Source organism: Bombus vosnesenskii, unplaced genomic scaffold (genome assembly GCF_011952255.1).
Source record: "Bombus vosnesenskii isolate JDL3184/JDL3185 unplaced genomic scaffold, Bvos_JDL3184-5_v1.1 scf7180000016279, whole genome shotgun sequence".
In the NCBI taxonomy this organism is placed as follows: domain Eukaryota; kingdom Metazoa; phylum Arthropoda; class Insecta; order Hymenoptera; family Apidae; genus Bombus; species Bombus vosnesenskii.
Window position 1 is genome coordinate 1700207 of NW_022884348.1, and position 20940 is coordinate 1721146.

Sequence of the window (20940 nt, forward strand, 5' to 3'; positions counted from 1 at the left end):
AGACGATTACATTCCTGGAACTGACCATTCTTTCTTCTTTCCTACAAACGATTAGCTATGCAAGTCCTATTATCCTATGTTAATCACCGTTATATCGTAAGACAATCGACGCGTTTACGTAACTGACAATTTTTTATTGATACGATGTATTAAAAATATTTTGATGCATCTATCTTATATTTTCATATTTTTTCAAAAAAAAAAGAAAAAAAAAGAAACAATTATAGGCGTAAAAATGTACAAAAATTCATATTTATCAGATTTCTTCCCGCTGCTTTCGATTCGTAATCTAAATTTTTGAATATTGGCGAAAATTTAGAGATAAATGACGCGAATGTTATAAATTGTAGTATGTAATTTAACATTATTGATATTATGAAAATACAGTGACATTAGTAATTAATTGAAATAACTGATGCATACATTTCATGCAAAAACTTGGTACGGAATCTTCAATATCTGTAATTATTTTTGCAAACCTAAGGATAACATCGTTTTTTTTCTGTTGACGGTAAGAATGTTTTTGTTTTTGTTCGTTTTGTGGTTGAGACTGACGATAAATCCAAGCATGCAATACCTGTTCTACTCGTTTTAATAACCGGACTAAATAAAGTACCTATTCAATTTTGTTACTTGATTTATCTACTTTAATCTCCCATAGAAATATTTTTGATGACACATTGGTTTGATAACTCAGATATTTATAGAAAATGTTCACATCGATGTCATTTTTTATGTCAAAAATAACTATCTTCTTGCTCTAAATCAATTGTCTTTAATTATTAATAATTGTGTTAATATATCGCTATTGTTATTTAAATATGACCGTCTTAGGCTATTTAATTCAGATTGTTTTCATCATGGCTACGAGTGCCTCTATCAAAATCCGCATTTATTTATGGTAGGTACATACAAAAAATGTTACGCACTATGTGCGCTATTGAATGGATTTCCGTTTACCGGATGAAGCTGTTTGAAGCTTAAAGAGTTTTGTGCTGTTGCTTCGACTGCTGCGATTTTTCACGGAAGCGTAACAAAAGCAACGAACAATAATCAACGGAAATAACACCGGCGATACAAACGCCGCTTTATATAATAACGCTCTTTAATTACAAAATATTGCCATTATATTATGATTTTTATTTCCGTTAAAATAGTTTTTATTTATAATAATTGGATTTTATTTATAAATAATGCATAAAATATGAACTAGTTCCCTTAAAAACTTTAATCTTCTGATTATCGAAACATTAATGTACATTATGATCGTAATCATTTAGGAAGACTTCTAGCTATATAAAATATCATAGCACAATGGACCATAACGTCATTCCGTCTTGATCCGCTTCAGCTGAAGGTCGGGTTGTTCTTCGAATACAAATAACGGACCATTCGCGTCCTCATTACAACATTCAGGTTTAGGCAGCCTCAGTTCTACGTTTTTCTTCGATCATACCAGTTCAACCTTGCCATTGGACGTTCGACTCAAACAAATAGAAACAGAAGTAAGGAAACGTGATTTCGATTTACTAGAACAATTACGGGGACTTATTTTCCATTATTACATTTCTTTACAAAAATTCGATAGAGAAATCATAGTCGAATAAACGTGACGAAAGTGCCTCTAAACCAAATTAAATTTGCGTGATACGTCAATCGAAAGAGTTCGTTAAGGAAATCGCCTCGACGAAGTTTCAGCCTTCTATCATTATTATTATAAAATGCCAATTTTACATTAAAGTTATCAAGTGGCAACATTTATATTTTTGCAGTAAAAGCTGCCTGTCGTATTTATTAATTCACAATTTTCTCAGATTTTTTCGAGTGGTGTGTTATAATTAAAAAACTTAAATACCCAATTTTTTACCCTTTCGTGCATCTAAGAGTGACTTATTTTGCAATTCTAAATAATTTTATGTTTATCAAACGAGTGAATTTAGAATGTTTTATCTTCTGCTGATCTTCGTCGTTGTCAACGTTGATCACAGGATTTATTCGCTCAATATCGAAGATTTCGTCGAGTATTTCAGTAGACCTTATAATGTGTGTCATATATCTAGTGTGTTGTAAGAAATAAATTATCGCAGTGATATGCGAGCAACAAAAATTTTATTCCCAAGCAGCCAATTGAGTTTGTTTATATACTTTATGTTGCACTTATACCTTTTGCTATTAATATAATGGTTCGTGCATTGTATCAATGATATAAATGCACGGATCATTCTTACATAAGCAGAAAGCTAAAAGATAGTGATTTTTAATTTTTTTAATTGTGATATTCTAAAAAATCTAAAAAAGTTACGAGTTAATAAACACGACATTAAACGTAATATGTAATTCATATTTGTAAATATAATAGATATAAAATGCAGATCATAATATGTAAATCATATTTTGGTTAATAACTATCTTAATAAGAGGAGAATAAAACATTGTCGAAATGGTTTTACTAGGAAGTTTTTCCGATTGACGTATCGCAAGTTTAGTTTGATTTCGGATCGCTATTGTCATACTTAATCAGCTACGCCATTTAACAGATAATGTCATTTCTTTAAGCTTTTCTGGCTATAGTTCGTATAATTTTAAAACAGAAAATAATTTAAGAAATATTTTAGGCTGTATTTCTTCTTAATATATTCCTTAATTTAACTAATTTTAATGTAATTTTCTAGCTCACGTTTTGTGCTTAGAAGTACTTGCACGTAGTGGAAAAGACAATTTAGGATCTTTGCCTGGTATCTATTACGTCTGCAGTCTATAGAAAAGACGTGATAGAATAATTGCAGGCTATTTAACTGCATTTTCTTGCCTATTGTATCGTCATTATTGTATAGAACTTGCATTGAAAACTCGAGTTGTAGTGTTATAATTATACATAACTATGATTTGTATAAAATATTGCTCACAAATTACATCGGATAAATACGTAACCAATATGATAATATTTGAAGTAAAAACGTATGGAAGAGAAAAAATAAAAATTAGTATCTATTTAATAACAAGTGGAAGGATCTCTTTTCGATTCGACTTATATTTCAATTTACATTTTGTGATGCTGTTTCTACTTTCGAGATGTATTTTTATCTCCTCCGGGCGACTGATTAAATCTTTCGTAAGATATTTTAAGTTTTCATGATTGTAGAAACCAAGAGTGACATACTTCAATTTAGCACATATAAGTATACAACATAACAGGATTTTGTAACAAAATTTGTTTGTAAAGAGAGACGTTATTAAAAATATTTAATTTTTCGTAATATATATGATATAAGAATCTGAAAGGCATAGTTCATTCGCGTATTCATACGTGTATATGCGTGCATATATATTTCACTGGGATAATAATTAATCGAAAATGGATAGAAATTTTCTACGTAACGTTACAGAATCTATGTCTTCTATTTTTCGTTTTGTGGATATGTGGGGCGTTTTGTTGTTTGCGTCTCTTGCATTGACTAATGGCGTCGAACATAAAACAATTTATTCGTGGAGCAACGTCGAATATAATTTTCCAAATGACGCTATTCGAGATTCTCTGATATACAGTGGTGGATACATACCCGAAAATAATATGCCACTTGGTCTAGAAAATTGGAAAGACAAGATATTTGTTACTGTACCTCGATGGAAGAATGGCGTCGCGTCCAATTTAAATTACATCTCAAAGAACGATCCATCAGGTACCTAAGTTGGAAATTTTTAACTCTTAACTTTAACGTAGTAATTAATATTTCGTTTTCTTTTTTTTATAAAAATATAGAATGCCCAAAATTAACTCCCTATCCTAATTGGGAAACGAATTGCATTAATACACCTGATGGCATTGTAAGCATCTTCCGTGTGAAAGTCGACGCATGCGATCGATTATGGGGTGTCGACACAGGTACTGATGACATTTTAGGCAATAGCACACAAGTACGACCAGTGAGAATTTTCGTAATCGATTTGATAACAGATAAGGTAGTTTAATAAATTTATATTAATTAAAAGCTCACGTTTTAGCACACATTAATTGCAAATTGTAATTTACATATTTATTATTTGCATTAGATTGCTTTTATTATGATCTTCGTTTCAACACACACACACACACACACACACGACATCTTTTATATTACTGAAACAAAGAAATGAAATTATTCTCTAATAGTAAAAGTTATTTAATAATTACAGATATTGAGAATATATCCTCTAAAAAGTACAGACCAAACTTCAAATTCTTTCTTTGCCGATTCGGTAGTCGATGCAGATCCAGATAATTGTGACAACGCACACTTCTACATTTCCGATTTAAGCGGATACGGTTTGGTTGTTTATAGTTGGGCCAAGAACGATTCCTGGCGAATCTCGCACAATTTCTTCTACTTCGATCCTCTTCATGGTGAGATATTTTATATAGCAAAACGTTAAAACGAAAGAAAATATACAAATATGAAAATACCATATTGTACATTTCTTTCAAAATATATCTTCTGTATGTTAACGTATCTTTTAAAATATTTTATTTTCTCATACGAACATATTGTTTTACGCTAATACGGCTGTTATTAAAATTTCACGAAAAATTGTATAGGTAGTTCTTGTTTCCAGGAAACTTTAATATCAGTGGATTCAACTTCCAATGGCAGGATGGCATATTTGGAATGTCTTTGTCCGCACCACAAAGCGACAATTATAAAACTTTATATTTCCACGCGATGGCTGGTATCACTGAATTTTCCGTATCTACCGAAACCTTGCAGGATAGCACGTTAAAGAAAGCTAGTAATTATGGTGATTTTCACGTCGAGGGTGCGAAAGGTCCACTTACTCAAGGACCTACTTCTGTGATTGATACGAACACTGGTATCGATTATTTCACTCAAGTAAGCAAAAATGGCATCGCTTGTTGGGATACCAGTGTCGAATTAAATCCAAATACCTTCAGTAAGTAATAATTGAAATAATAATTGCCTTCTTGTATTTTTTCCTAAATAATTATTTACTTGAGGATTTATTTGTGATTCTGAGAAATATATATAGCCACAAAATATCATTATTATAAAACAATTGAAAACCTGTATTATCAAAGATTCAAGTAACGTTATAATGATTGATAAATAACCATCATTAGAGATTCTTCTATTGTGTTTATCGAGTTTCTTTTAAGGAAACCTGTCGCAGGAAGTGGTATTTCATCCCAAACAGGATTTTATGTTGCATCGATTAATTCTTACCTAACGAAATTCTAAGAAATCTGACTGGCATTTTGTACAAAGCAACAGTGTATCGACATATTTATAAATCACCATTGTCTTTCATTTTTGCAGTTCTTGCAGTACAAGACAACACAACGATGATCTTTCCTAACGATTTGTCGATCGATCGGCCCAACAACATGCTTTATGTGCTCTCCGATAATTTACCACAATTTATGTTCTCTACTTTTGACACGAAAAAGCGTAATTTCTTCATCACAGCGGTCAACCTCGATTCTTTAACGCAGATGTGCAAGAAACAGGATCTCAAACTTAAGAGACGTCTTCCTCATATTCTTTAATTAAAAAATATGAATTTGCATAAAAATCGCAATCTAAGTAGCGTTTAGAATAGAAGTGATTTTATTTTATTTCTCTAAATCTACCTTTATTTATTCACAGAAGTTATACAAAAGAATATTCAGAATGATTACACGCGATATGTGAAGACCGCATGAAATATATGTTGTAACTATTGTTAATTCTAACCGTGTTACAGTTAATTTACTTTATCCCTACACCGAATTCTCAGTCATTTATGTCAAAAATCATTCTGTTTTAGAATACATGTTATATCTACAAGTAGTTTCGCCACTGAAGTATTATTTTACGAGTACTGTAAAAGATTTCCATTATACACATTTGACGGGTCACAATTCGACTTTACAAAATTATTTACTTGATTTAACGAAGTATGTATGAGCACGAAAAAAAGATGACGCTTGTTACAATTCGGTTTATGATACAGTATTAATACTTTAAAATATTCAGATAATATCAAAATATTTGAAAAAAACATTATTTTGCGTAAATTCATTTTCCGTCGCCATAATTATTTTTGATTAGATTTTTTTACTTCTAATAATACTCTTCTACGCTTCTAGGAATAATAGATTTCGATGTTATGTTTCTAATCGTAAGTACATTTTTCATCCTTTACATCGTCGTCTTTATTACATGGAATTATTTGGTAAAAAGTGAAAGAAACGATTAAAAATTATACTGCCCCATTATACGAGAGTTTCTCCTATGAACAATGGAAAAGAATGTTATCTCTGATCGCAAATAAAATCATTTTTTAGTATCACTTCACTTGGTCCCAATTTCACGTTCGTCATACACGTATTGTAAAAAATACAATGAAATATAATACATCCTTGAAGACATCTTAATCATAGGATAATACACGTTTTCGACTGAAAATGAAAGAAATTTGTTGGAAAATGTTATATTAAAAATATGTATAAACATAGCGCTATACATACTTTGGATTTTTGATTCGCAATGCCAGTTGTCTTCGTACCGTTCTCTGTTGCTTGTGGCTTCTTACTTTTAAATATCTTCGACATTTTACCTTTAACACAAAGCAAAAAAAGTAATGTAATGTAAATTTAATATTGACACAATATCGGAAATTCATTAAAAACGTAACAAATAAATGGCATTATTCGAAATATACGTAGATATTTTATGTCTATTTTATTGTAGCTTTTTCATTTTTTAGATAAATCTTTTTATCATTTTCTGATTACTTTATACCGCTTACCAGTTCTTGGAGGCGGCGATTGCACATCAGCATCGTCCTGAACATTATCGTTATTCATTTTTTCTTCTTCAATAATTTTAGCTTTGTCGGTTTGTTCGTCGATCTCTATCGTGTCTTCCATGTTCACTCTCGACCTTGTGGACTTAATACTCCCGCTACTCCTCGTGGATTTCATCGACCCTGATCCCTTTTTTTTCTCCGACTCATTTCCTTCAATTGCTTCTGGTTTCTTTTCTGGAGTATCTTCCGTCTTTATTTCATTTTCTCTTTCCATCGACGATGTTTTCTCATTGTCGGTGGAAGAATTTTCATTTGTAGATTTTAATCTCGGTGGTTTTGGCGGTGGCGTGGAATCCGAGGGAGACGTTTGTTTCTCAGGACTCGTCTCTAGTTTAGTATCATCGCCATTGCTTGGTTCCATCGACTCTTCCATTGGTTCTGTCTTAACATCTTCACTATTCTTTCGTTTACCATCTGTTTCATCTTTATTTTCCGTATTACCATTTTCAATAGTAATTTCATCTTTGTTTCCCATATTATTTATCGTAGCTTCTGTGATCGTTTCGTTATTGTTTCCTTCGTTATTTTCCTCTTTATCCATTGATTCAGATCTCTTGTCTTTTTGAACGTTTTCGCTTTTAACGTGTGTCTTCATCGTTGATTCTTCTTCCTCCTTCTTTAGTACTGAATTTTCGTTTTCTAGTTTCGATTCTTCGGATTCGCCTATATTAGCTGACATTTCTTTCGATGTCATTTCAACGTTTTCTTCGTTAGACACAGCATTCGATGATATTTCTTCTGGCTTGTCATTCGTAGATTTTTCAGGACTATTTTGAGGACTATCTGATTTTTCGATATTATTCATGGAATCTATAACGTTATTCGTGACATCATCTACCTTATTTTTTATGTTTTCTTCGATTGTTTCCATAGATGTTTCCATAGCTTCCTGTGCATTTGTTACAGATTCCGTAATATTATTTCCTTCATTCAACCTATCTTTGATTATTTCATTAACATTTTCGTCATGAGTCTCACTTTGCAGCCTGTTTACGGGAAGCTTTAATGGTGGCAATGAATTTCTTTTTTGAATGTGTTCCTAGAACGTAAAAGAATTCATATGTTGATTTATTTTTTCTGAGAGTTAATCCTTTCTATTATATTAAATATGTGTCAAGTTTATGTGTCAATGGAATTTTCTTTTAAAACATTCCTTTTACTTATTGAAACAAAACTAAGATTGAGATATGCATATAAATCAGTGGACTGCAGCAGGTTCAGGTACAATTCTATCTTTGACAGGTTGTAGAATTTTTTTCTTCAAATTGTCGTAGTAATCACGAGAAAATTTTTTTAATTAATAATCATAGAATTATAGGAATCGTATAAATTAATTAATGAAGCGAATTGTAATTACCGTTTGCGAGTTGTCTTCTTTTTGCGAGCGATTATTCGTGTCACGTCTTTGACCGACTAAGATCGTGTGGCAGCCACCACACGCAACCTTCGCAAATTTAAAAATTATCCGTATTTTATTAAATCTTATATGGATTATACATACGAGGAATAATTAAACATGCAGATAAATGTAATTACATCCGAAACGAAGAGCTCCTTGTATCTTTGAACGAAAGTCAGTTCATGGACGTTGTTCTCGTTCTCCTCCAATCCTAATTTTCCGTGCCTTCCGTCGCCACACGTATACAGTTTTCCAGATTCTGCCACGAAAAACTAATGTTATAGAAACGAGGCATAATAACCTTTGTTTGACGTATCTCTCGTATTTATCGATATATTATAGATATTTTAATAAATAGCAATTTTTTAAAAATTTGTATTAATTTTCTACGAAAAATAAAAAATAGAGAATGAGATGGCGAGAATAATCGGTAGAAATTGTAATAAAACTTACCAGTAACAACAGCGGTGTGACTTTCCCCGCAAGATATTCGAGTAATTGTTTCATTTCGAAGCATGCCACGTGGAAGAAGTTTCGGTATATGAAGTTCCGACAAATTAGTTCCTAGACCAAGCTGACCGCTCGAATTACTTCCGGTGCAATATAAATTCCCATTTTCTGAAAAGCAGTAAAACACGATAGATCAGGAGAATGCTCTTTCTATTCAAAATTTGTAGGGCAAGCATGCGAGATCTGGGATAAAATTGGTAGTAAAATTTAATGTGATTTTTACGAATTACTGTTATCATTTAGCGTAATCTAATTTGTGAAGATTGGAGTTTATGTATGTACATATATTATACCAGCTAGAATGACGGTGTGATGACCACCACACGCGACATGTACAGCAGGACTCGGTAATTGCATCTGTTTAGGCGCGACCTGTGTAGAAAAGCTGGCATCGATCCCCAATTTCCCACTTTCTGACTCACCACACACGTAAACGAGACCACTTTCTGAAAATACCGTTTGAAATTCGAAGAAAATTTGTTAACGCAGTGACACGCGCTACATTCACTTTTATAATGTTATTTTATAACATAAGAAATTACTAATAATTGTTGCAATATAGATATCAATATTGAAATTAATATTTTCTACTCGTGCAATACTAAACACTATAATTCATAGTTTGCGCAATTAAATTTATCTTAATACAAATCGGAAAATGCTCGACGATATCTTGAAATATCTTTTTATATATTTATGAAAAACAAATTAACCATTTTCATATCATAATGTCAATTAATTATTTTTATATCTCATGAGAATTACAATTTTAGTTAAAAATCAATATGAAAAAATATACATCAACGTGGTTCGTTCTTTCTTTTTAACAATTCTCCGATGTTTTCAATTAACGAGTTACCTGTCAGAAACGTGGAATGATAATATCCGGCGCTAATTTGTTTAACAGGTTCAGGAATATGTACTTTGGTCGGTTTGTTCACCAAGCCAGATACATCTGGAAGTCCCAATTGGCCCTCGAGGTTGCTACCCCATGCGAAAACACCACCATCGCTGGTAAGTGCGAGAGAATGATGGGAACCAGCAGCAATTTGGACGATCTTTGATCCTGATAGTCCCGAATCATACACCAATACAGGAGTATTTACGGAATCGCCTATTGCGGAAATTCCTCGACCAAGTTGTCCTTCTTGATCGCTGCCACACGCAAAAATCTTCTGCGATCCTGAAACATCGTGAGTTGCTTTCCTTTCCTTTGAATACTTCAAGTTGGAGGTGTTTGATAGGTTACTATTATTATTAGATCGTCACTAGATAATGATCGCTTCACACGAAAGGTAAACGCTATCAAGGAACAAAGAAAGAGAGAAGATACTTATAAGTTAAAAGTTGAATGACTGAGAAGCGGTAGAGAAGTTTCGAACACGCAACGTTATAAATGTGATTACACACCGTAACCAATGTGCCTACGTATATTTAGAAGGTTTTTGGTATCTGTACTGGCATAAATGTCAACAATGCCTTACCTGTGCAAATTAGCGTGTGTGCTCGTCCGCATGCAACGTGAGTGACCCTTTCCGGCTTCAGAGCTAAAAATTAATAGGTTGTATTATGAAAATTTATGATAAATTGAAATGATTGATATCATTTTTGTTTTTCGAATCGGATGGTCGCAAAGTTACAGAAGCTATAGAAATCTCAGTTATGGAATTTGAAAAGCTAATGTTTTTTTACAAAAATATATAAATGAATTTTAAATATTTAAAACAACGAACGGTACGGACCTTTTACACAGGATGGCTTGCTGATATGATTTTTATGACCGAGACCAAGTTGACCCCAATCATTGCTTCCGAAGACGAAGAGTCTACCGGTTTCTAAAATCAACGAGGTAGAACTTTTGGTTTCATACGTATTGCTTCACAGTAATAATATCTCTGGTCTTTTTTGTTTACGAATTATCTCATCTACGATAAACAATCGCTCTAATCTTTCTATCTACAATAAATAGACAGATTTTTTTTTTATAACGAATCAACCAAATTTCAAATCGCTAATTTAAAAAATGAAAATTGAACGATTTGTTATTAGGGACTTTGCCGAAAAAGTATTTCATCGAAAAACCCAGGTATTAATATTTGAAACAGCAGAGTTTACGTGCTTAGATAATTTCACGATTAACTGGAACTGTTGATAATAGCAGTATGTCGACTTCGTTCGTATAGGTATGTTACGTGCCAGAGCATTGCGTGGCTATATCGATTTACTGGACAGTGGCTATCCCCGTATAAGCGTAGGTCGACACTACCTTCTTTACGAACCATGTTACAGAAGCTGTAAATCATGATAGTTTCGATCCTGAGAATTTTATACCAAACTTGTTAGATCAATATTTTACCTTGTAAAATATTCGCGAGAAGTTTGTAATATAAACTCTTTATTCGAAATAAATTTTTAATTTATTCTGAAAAATTCGGTCTGCGATCGAAGCTCGATAAGACAGGTGATCTTAAAATTTGCAAAAAATGTTTGGAGAGCAAGAGAAGGTATAATAAGGTAAGTCACGAAAGCACAAGTCCGAAATAAAAATTAAAATATTAATTTAATATGGAAGAAAAAAAACGATCCATATAATTGTATTATACGTTGTTGTTAATAGTAAATAGTAATTTATAGTATCTTTGATGTGTATTAATCGTGATAGTATCATGACGCAAGTAAGACGCGTAATGAAAGTGGACTAGCATGCGAGATGTTAAAATAAACCAGTAAATATCGTCATAGAATAAAAATACGCTGCTATTTTAATTACTTCTTTTTTCTTTGCGAAACGACGATACGAATAGTTCAAGGATGGCGAAATATTCTTACAGTATAGAAAACAAGAGTTATATATACGATTCAACTATTTGACTAGAAAATACTATACTTTATAGAGGTCCGTTTTTTGAGAAAGCCCTTCAATCGATAGAATATTTTAGTAAAGATGTTACATTAAAAATACGTAACAGGATAATACATAAAGTATGTCCACGTGCAACATTAGTGTCATTGAAACGTGTACAGTCATTCACGAGCTCATCTATTGATTTCCATTAAAATCAAGAGCGGTCGTGTCCAGATCGATAGAGTAGCGCGTAAGACATTCGCTCACGTTTGATACGTTCTGTGAAAACTTTTATAGAGATATGAAATAGAGAAAAAAAAAATGGATCAAACAAGTATATGGGTATAGCTGAAGAAGAAGATCGAAGAGAAAGAAAGTACATAGTTTGTCATAGATATAAAACAAAGTATAGTAATGGTCGAGTTTATAAAATCGATTAAAGCGTAACTTCTTTTATGATTCACTATTTCTGCTTATTGAGCAATTTCCAAAGTTTCTTCGCGTTTGTTGTATCACTGTCGTTTACTTCTAACAAAGTATGTAATTACTTTCCCATGGAAAATAGCGCGGATCAATTAACGTTTAATATTGCAGTACCGATAAAGATTTATGCAATCGATAAATATTTATCTGCAACATACAAAATTCTGCGACTTGGTGTTTCATGAAGTTAGGATCAAATATTTTTCACTTTTGTCCTTTCTTTTAATGGATTCATTCAGTGGAAATACTTATATGGTAATATATATTATTACAAATAAAAAAATAATAGTAAATAATAATGATCTATAAAAAGGTTTGTAAAAATAACTTAATATTGACATTTTTACTCTATTAGCATCGATAACTGAAAAAGATCCTGCAAGAAAAAATGTTTAACTTACGACATATAACAGCAGAATGTTCATCTCCGCAAGTAATAGAGAGCACCGGATCCCTGCGTATGAAAAAATGCGATGCAACGTTGTCCGCAAATCTACTTCGTCCAATTGTAAATACTGCTCCTGTTTCTAAAAAATCATGTAAAGGGTTTTCAAATCAAAAGCAAGTTTATACCAAATAATATGCGAACCGTTCTTTCCAAATTTCTTGTTCGCGATAGATAGCTACCTATTTACTTTTCTCTAGGTTTACGTTTAGCGTATCTATCATCTTGCCGTTTGGAATATTCGTTAACGAAAAAACACCGACGTGCTAAATCTCCAATGATTTATTTAAGGAGGTTAACGCGATAGCGCGATATCAGAGGACGAATCGCCACTTTCCTTTTTACGTCTGGCACGAAACGGTCGAGGTGGAAAAATCGTACGGCCAAGAACAAAGTCAGATAAATTTGCATTAACACGGTAGACTGTAGACACACGCGTGTAACGTATGATGATTTTATTCTTAAAATTGCTTGTTATAAATATGACGACTCCTTCAGAGAAATGACGTACGTAAACTCATTTGAAATTCAAAGACTTAACGTTTGTAGATAATCGATTGTTTTAATCTGATAAAGGAATCATTATTGCTTTACAAGTATCTAAAGATTTTTTACTCAAATCTAAGAAAAGATCTACGTTCGGCCAGTCTTAATCTGGAAGATCAAGCGTTGCGCGCACGTGAGGTCAAAGGGATTTAGACACCGGAGTTTTCTCATGAAACGAAGAACGGTAACGAAGTTATTCATTCGTTTGGAAGAAAATTGTGCTTTCATATATAATACTTCCAATTGAATACTAAGGATGCTAACGAGTATCGTGTTTGTCTTCGGGTTTATTTACGAATTAGCAGTTACAGTAAGAAGATCGATATTATGGTGATGAAAATAATGAAAGACATTGTGGAAGTTTCAGTGTACAGGGTCCAACCGAATAACACGTAAAAGCGGGCATGACGCGATTCCTTGTGGAAAAATAAGAAAAAGATATAGTATGAAATTTTTTCACTCTAGGCTTAGTTCTTGGGAAAATCGAATTTAAACATTTATCAAACGTACTTGAGCGTGGCTAATTCTGGACTCGATAGGATTAAATAATCGGCAGGAGATTATTGTACGCGCGAAAATAAGTCGGAAAAGTAGGATAAAATTTTTCTATTTTCATCTTCAAGGAAATAGAGTTGAGTATGTTTAGTGAAGAGTCGGTCTAGTACGGATTTTGAAGTATTTGAAGCGTGACAAATTTTGATGACTGAAATATCTTGTTAATTGGATACGATACTACTTTTATAAATGTTGTGTTCGAGATAAAATAAGTATAATTTGTTTTAAACTGTAAATTTTTAACAAAATGGGAACCGTTAAATTCTTCTTTTGTTGTTTAACTACGTGCAATAAAAATATAAATTCCAAAGATAATTGCTACAATAAGCTTCGGCGCATAAAACGTAGTTACATTGTCGTAATGCGCCAAGATGGGTGTAGAGTAAAAGGAATGGAAATGACAGCTTTAGAAGCAAGAATTTTACGTTCCATTCATGGTCGTACAACGGTCACTAAGAATTACAATCATGCCTCGAAGCGAATGAATTTTTCCGATTGCCCTCGACTGGTCGTGGCTGCTATAAACGAAGGGAGTGAGAAAATTCCAGTTGTTATCGAATTATACTGAATTATACTTATACGAAAATACTAGTTGAAAATGAATGCTTAGCAAAATCTATTTGATAGATGAAACGGCGGTATCACCAATGTTGATTGGCCAGCCAAGGAACGAGCGAATAATAATTTTCATTTCTTGCCTGTAAAGGTCAATGATGCAGCAACTCGGTATAAATCGTTCACGGAGTTTACGTTTATGTTCTTCTTATCAAAAGTTCAAACGTCGTCTTTTGCATAATGCATCGAGCATCTATCTTTCATACGAGAAATACGTGTTGTTCTTTAGCTACGTTGACTTTAATCGACAATTATGATATCAAGCAACATTTTCAGAGTCCAGCTAACAAAAGTTTACACGTATCGAAGAGATTTCAAAAGAATGGGAAGAACTTGACGTAGATATTAAGTGATGTGTAAGGTCGATAATGACGATATTTCTAGGAGAGGAGCTTTATTTTATGTGTAAAGATCGAGTTATGCATCTGTTTATATTTCACGATATAAATATAAAAGAATGCTCACGAAACGAGGCTTTTTTTTAAGTAGAAAGTGATACTAGACTGGTCAAGAATCGTGGTAACCGATATTATTCTTTGTCATTCAATGGGATTGGATTGGAATAGACTTTTTAAGGATTACGTTTAATCTCTTGAGTAAATTTAAATATCAAGCGAACAAATATTTATCGATAGACTAAGAATCGTTTGTTACTTAGCCAAATTGTCTTATCTGCCATCTGGAAACTAAAAAATAATACTTCTATATGCCATTCCTTTCTACGCGTCTTTGAATCTTCCATTCATTACCACGTCTAAAATTCAGACGACGTTGAACATTTCAGGTCACGTTCAACTCCTCCACCTTCTTAATGGTTGCACCCCACAATATTTTCACGGAACTACGAATGACTGGAAACATAACGTACAAAATGTACCATAAAATGCAATGTGGTTAAAATTATTATTCTATGTAGAACGCGTTCCTATTTCGAAACGCGACATGCGAGATGGTAAATTCGCTGTGCCGATATCATCGATGCGCTCATTTTCTAGCCACTGGTATTGTGTCAGGTCGTTAACCTGAGGATGCATGGTTTAGCAGCAATGAAAACGGATCAAAATATACGCGTCCACGAATCGGATCAATTACAATATTTAATTCACCATGCCGCAACCGGTTAATCTGGTTTTACTTTTGCTTATGCATTTCCAATGTGAATAATTGCGATGCGTTAACAATGTTGTTTATCATTGAGCCGCTTTGTTTGCATCGCGTTGGAATTTTCCTATCCGAAACGAGAAAGGATGACGCTCTATGACAGCAATAGATCTTCTATGTAAAGCGTAGTAAATACTCTCTATTGCAAAGCGTGGTGAATTTGCTATAATTAAAATACTAAGATCGGCAGCTACAAACTAAAGACATAGGAAGCTATGCATAGGATTTTCTATTTGCTGGAACTAGCACGGGAAAAAGGGATTCTTTTTTTAGATTCTACTGCGGTCGGAGCTAAAATGGTCGATCCTTATTTGAGAAGTTTAATTTTTTATTTGAACCTTTTATATCGTGTTCTGGGCTTAAATTTCAACGTAGGAGATCTTTTAATATCGTAGGTATTTCAGAAAAGAAGGTCAGAAAAATCATTTGTTAACAATGAGAAATGTAAAATTTAATCCACGGGGCAATATTTTACTCTTGTTTCGATTAAATTTTAAAGGTTTTGTTTTCATTGATAGTTTGAAGTTTTAGAAAACGAAATATAAAATTGTTAGTGAACGTATTCGTACACATCGAGATATAGGATCGAATCAATACGTGCCAATTTCGATTTTTCGATACAATGCATCGTGACACGAATGAAATCGTTTCTTATACATCATGAGTTGGTAGATTAACTTTCATGAAAAGTTTCTTATAATTTATCAAATGTTTTATTTTCTTAAATAAGTAACATCTTATATACGAATAGACACAATTAAAGAACGAAATTAATATTGAAATAGATAAATCATACATATAATTATGTCAAACTGGTCGGAGTGTAAAACGAACAAGCAGAAATATAATGAAGATAATATAAAAATATAAAAATTGAAACGAGCTATTGTGATAAAAAATTTTTCTAATATCACAATGGAAATAATAAAATAATAATATTACTTCAAAGCCAAATAAATATTCAAAGTACGTACTATTTTACAGGTCATACAATTGAAAATATCTTGAAAGACTTAAATATCTTCAACCTCTTTTCACCATGTAACAACTCGTTCAGTTAGTTTCGCACGATTAAGTGCAATTTTATAGCTCAATCGTGCCGAAGAATAATTTGCTCGGTACGCAGATGGCAGCCCTCATTTCCGCAAAAGTGACAAGGAATTGTGTTATATTTATGTATAACGGTTCCGCGTAGTTTTATGTTTTAATATATTGAACATTTAAGTGCACTAACTACATATTTCTCTGCTACGTCTTACGAAACAAACGCTTCCATTTCTCTTTGTCTAGACATTGTTTTATTAATTAAAAATAATGCACTTAACTTATTCGATTAATAAAAGACTAGCATTGTTAAAAATAAAGCAAATGTTTAACAATGTTCTGTTTTAATTTATAAAATGTTATCTATTATTAAAAGTTGATAGAAGTTGATAAGGAAATTCAAAACATTATTTTAGTAAATAATATCTTGCAAAAGCATTTCGCGAGAAGTGAATGTTATTTTGCAAATATTTTAAATCAAATTCGATTCCGTTTTATGAAACAAAGATTCGAAGATAGTTCGAAAACAGCTCGAATTATAAAATCCACTATTTCCTTTCAAGTTCATCGTACATATATATTTTCATTAATTTGCCGGCAAATCGGCACGGCATCAGGCAACCTGTTTGAGAAAAAAAGGTGCTCTTAAGTAAGATGAATGTCGATTGCGTGGGTATCGAGTGGCAGGTGCATCAAATCATGCGTGCTGTGTGCAATTTCGTTGAACGTTTTACCAGGTATCGTTTCTAGATCCGTCAGGCCCATGCTTGAACGTTGTGCGGCGAAACTTGCAGCCGACTAACTGCCGGTCAAGCATGGCTATCATGGTGGCAACTTAAACTGAACGTTGCCTGGCAACTGGAAATCAATTTCTAATGGCAACCACGCCGGACGTGTTCCAACGTTAAGAATGGGAGCGATCGTTCGCTAGTGGTGTGTTTTCTCGTGGAAATTAATAGCTGTACGCGTCGCCGTTGTCTTCGCGTTCCTTCGCGTGTCACCACTTTCATCGACGAATGTCATTTAATATTCAATGCACGGTTGCACCAATGCACTCGTGACATTCGCTCATGAACGCTTTATTTTTTTTATGTCAAGAATGTTTTATTTCAATGTTTTTTTCTTCTTGGTTATATTGAACTTTATAGCAATAACGAGATAGGCGGTTTTGGAAAGAATGAAGAGGCGAATTTGATTCTGGTAACGTAATTGGCGTTGGATGAGGGATGCTTAAAGCGTCAAATGAATGAATGTACAATATATTGTTGTTGAGAATTTGAATTGCATTTATTGTTACGCGCTTTTTTGCCGGCTTCCGGATTGAAAATGTTTGTTTCGAGTAAGTGACGGATCCAGAGGGGGATGATAGGAGCGATCGCTTCTCTGCCCATTCCTGCGAGAGAATAAAATATAAAAATATTATGACACTTTTTCAAAAACTTATCGATTATATAATTAACGTGAATTGAATTATTTAGCCTATAGTATCAGATAGAGATATTAAAGTGTAAATTACAAGCAAATTTTAAATCTTGAAAAAGCAGGTTCAGAGATATACTATACTTTTACACATTTCGCCTCCACCCAAGAAAGACTTCTGGTTACGTCACTGTTTCAAATGAAGAATAGGATTAAAGTAGTGGTACTACTATTTCCGGTAAAGATACACGAAAGAATAAACTGAAAGTGAGAAATTGAATTTTACGTTATCAAGTTATACAGGTATTATATTTGGCGTATTACATTCAAATATGGTATTTTAAATAAAAAGTATCATACAATTTTTGGAAAATAAATATATAATTACTTGTTAGTAATTTATGTTCTCTGAAACAAATGCAACAAATTTATGTAATGTGTTACGTTTATTACAAAATTATCCAAAAGAATAAATCCATAAGAAGTTTATAACTCCAAAAATTAAAAATGCCAATATTTGAATATTCAGAAAAATAATTTTGGTAGTTTTTAAACAAAATGTAAATATCTAGTAATTAACCTATTCTGTTAAATAATATCTGTTATTAATAATTCTGTAATAATTATTTTATTAAATCGCTCAAAGTTAAAAGTATAGATAAGATATTAAATGTTAAAATAAATATTTAATAAAAGAAATAAGCGTTAAAATAAATAAAATTGATTACAGTACGCTTTATCGGCACAAATGTACGTGATAGAATATTCTACAATTTCATGTAGAGCGCATTAGTATCGCGAACAGGTATCAGCGCATGTTGAATAGTGTGTTGCTGTCAAGTTCAAGAATTTACAATTCGTTTCTTTTTAAAAAAAGTTATATTTTTTGATAAGAGTAGACGTTACCTACGTTAGAATTATTGTGAAGAACTAACATAATTTCAAACGGTATGTTTGATAGTGCTATCGATTCCTGTATATGATAGATATCTAACCTACATCAAAATATTTGTGCACTTTGACGTAACTATTTCATATATCGAGGGAAATTGTACCGTTATTATTTGAAAATTTATATAAATGCGTTTTACTTAGTACGTACATGTTATAGATACAAGTTGTGTATCGTAACGTTAAATTCGATTGTATTTCGATAATGTTTATGTAACCTGTATACGCTTGTAATTATTTAATCTATATTATGTCGTTTTTGTTTTATCAATCTTTATCTTAGTAAATTTTACTTTAACATTTTGTATAAATTTGTTTTGTTATTTTTATAATTTTTTGTTAATGATACTTTATGATAAATACAAAGTACGATAAGTTGAAAGGTTATGTTAATTGCCTTAGCAATTACCAAATACAAAGCATTAGTATGTGATTTAAACCTCTATCAAATAAATGAATGTTGTTTATCAACAGGTTGCTGTTATTTATTCATGCTATTTATATTAACAAACTGATAATAGCTAATAAATTTTATATGCAATTAAGATAGCATCATTATCATAATTAATATGTTTTCATAATTTTCTGTTACAGGTTTTAAATTTTATGCTGAATTTTATTGGATTTTTCATCAAATGAAATATTATTAACATAAAATGGCTGATTGTAAAGATACAGAGAAGGCTGAAGATTCTATGAAACATTATAAATTCGATGGGCAATCTTATATATATAAAGATCCTACAACTAATGTTACATATAGATTTGACCGAGATAAGAATGAATGGATGGTAAAAGATACAGAAGAAACAAAGACAAAAGCTTCTGATGATAATGAAGTTAGGGCACAAGAAGGAGTATTTGGCTTTGAAAATGATACTCATACATATACAGATCCTAATGACGGCAGTGTGTACTTTTGGGACAAGGAAAAAAATGCCTGGTTCCCAAAGGTGAGGTGTGTTTTTCATTAAAGATCTTTCAATAAACTTTTTGTTATTTATATAGCCCATAATGTATTATCATTAAAATATTTTCAAATAATTATTTTTCAGGTGGATGAAGATTTCATGGCAAGATATCAAATGAGTTATGGGTTTACAGATGCGAGTAAAGTAGAAACAAATACTGTGCAACAATCTCAAGCACAAGTAAAGATCGATAAAGAGAAAAAGAAGATGGAAGCCAAAAGAAAAGCACATGAGCCGCCAACCTGGTTCGAAGTAGACGAAGCCCATAATACTGCTATTTACGTGTCTGGCCTACCATTAGACATTACCATGGATGAACTCACAAAGCTTTTCAACAAATGTGGTCTCATAGCACGAGATGAAAAGGGAAAGGACAAGATCAAGTTATATAAGGATACAAATGGTCAACCAAAGGGCGATGCTCTCTGTATCTACATAAAGGTAAGTGATTATTTATCTGGTTTTTGTTGTCAGCTGTTTTATAAATAATTTCATTGGACTTGGAGTAATGATAATATTACTACTGATTAAATTCTTAAAAATAATTACTTTGCACAATTATGAAAATATTTATTTTAACAAAAAGTTAGTAAGATATATGTCTACTATGAAACGTGTAATATGTTGAATATCACGGAACTCTTTTTATAAAAGTATAAATTTTTTCTTAATTAATTATCTAAATTATCTAAAAAAAGTTTGTTTACTATCACACTTTAGGCTAAAAATTAAATTTCATAGTGATGATTTGACATAGAATTTTTATTGACGTAATGTACATCATGTTAAATGTAGAAGATATGTTTCAATAATTTGGGTATTTTGTAAACAAAACTTAATTCTTCACGAATTAATCGTGGAGTTTCAAGTATTATGCAACTTAATGGCGAATGGGTTTTTTAATTTTGAAGTAACATTGTACAAATACAGATTAATATGTAAATAAGAATGTAATGTACGTAAATATAAATGTTTAAGTACATCACACAATATTTCTCGAATCACTTAGCTTATAATTAAACGTATAATCTTTTTTATCAACTTATAAATCCTGAAACGTTCCGGCCGTAAAAAGGTTTTATTCTAACGGTACTTATATGTATATACAATATCATTAAATTAAAGCATAAAAAATAAAAGTCTTGGGAAATTT

The 20940-nt window shown here is 32.1% G+C and overlaps 3 protein-coding genes across 4 annotated transcripts in view; 2 read left to right on the forward strand and 1 right to left on the reverse strand.

Annotated features, from left to right (window-relative positions):
* The first annotated feature begins 1305 nt into the window (after positions 1-1305).
* LOC117242814 (protein yellow-like) lies at positions 1306-5725 on the forward strand. 2 transcript variants are annotated; one of them, XM_033509769.1, is made up of 6 exons: positions 1306-1505; positions 3417-3680; positions 3761-3960; positions 4174-4381; positions 4591-4926; positions 5310-5725. In XM_033509769.1, the coding sequence occupies exons 2-6, from the start codon at positions 3419-3421 to the stop codon at positions 5537-5539; spliced, it is 1236 nt and encodes a 411-aa protein (XP_033365660.1). In that variant the 5' UTR covers positions 1306-1505; positions 3417-3418; the 3' UTR covers positions 5540-5725. The 2 variants fall into 2 exon arrangements, with proteins under 2 accessions (XP_033365660.1, XP_033365659.1); XM_033509768.1 differs by having other exon boundaries at positions 1317-1505; positions 3387-3680.
* A 328-nt stretch (positions 5726-6053) lies between these two features.
* Positions 6054-17550, reverse strand: LOC117242813 (X-linked retinitis pigmentosa GTPase regulator). The gene is made up of 11 exons (XM_033509767.1): positions 17181-17550; positions 12482-12607; positions 10495-10587; positions 10237-10299; positions 9612-9935; positions 9046-9198; positions 8696-8860; positions 8380-8501; positions 8201-8287; positions 6784-7882; positions 6054-6591 (listed from the first exon to the last, which is right to left on the reverse strand). The coding sequence occupies exons 1-11, from the start codon at positions 17209-17211 to the stop codon at positions 6464-6466; spliced, it is 2391 nt and encodes a 796-aa protein (XP_033365658.1). The 5' UTR covers positions 17212-17550; the 3' UTR covers positions 6054-6463.
* A 1095-nt stretch (positions 17551-18645) lies between these two features.
* LOC117242789 (HIV Tat-specific factor 1 homolog) overlaps positions 18646-20940 on the forward strand; it is a 58006-nt gene continuing 55711 nt past the window's right edge. The window contains exons 1-3 of the mRNA XM_033509714.1: positions 18646-18813; positions 19411-19769; positions 19872-20228. Of these exons, the coding sequence (XP_033365605.1) occupies positions 19473-19769; positions 19872-20228 (654 nt within the window). The 5' untranslated portion in view covers positions 18646-18813; positions 19411-19472. The remainder of the gene's footprint in view (positions 18814-19410; positions 19770-19871; positions 20229-20940) is intronic.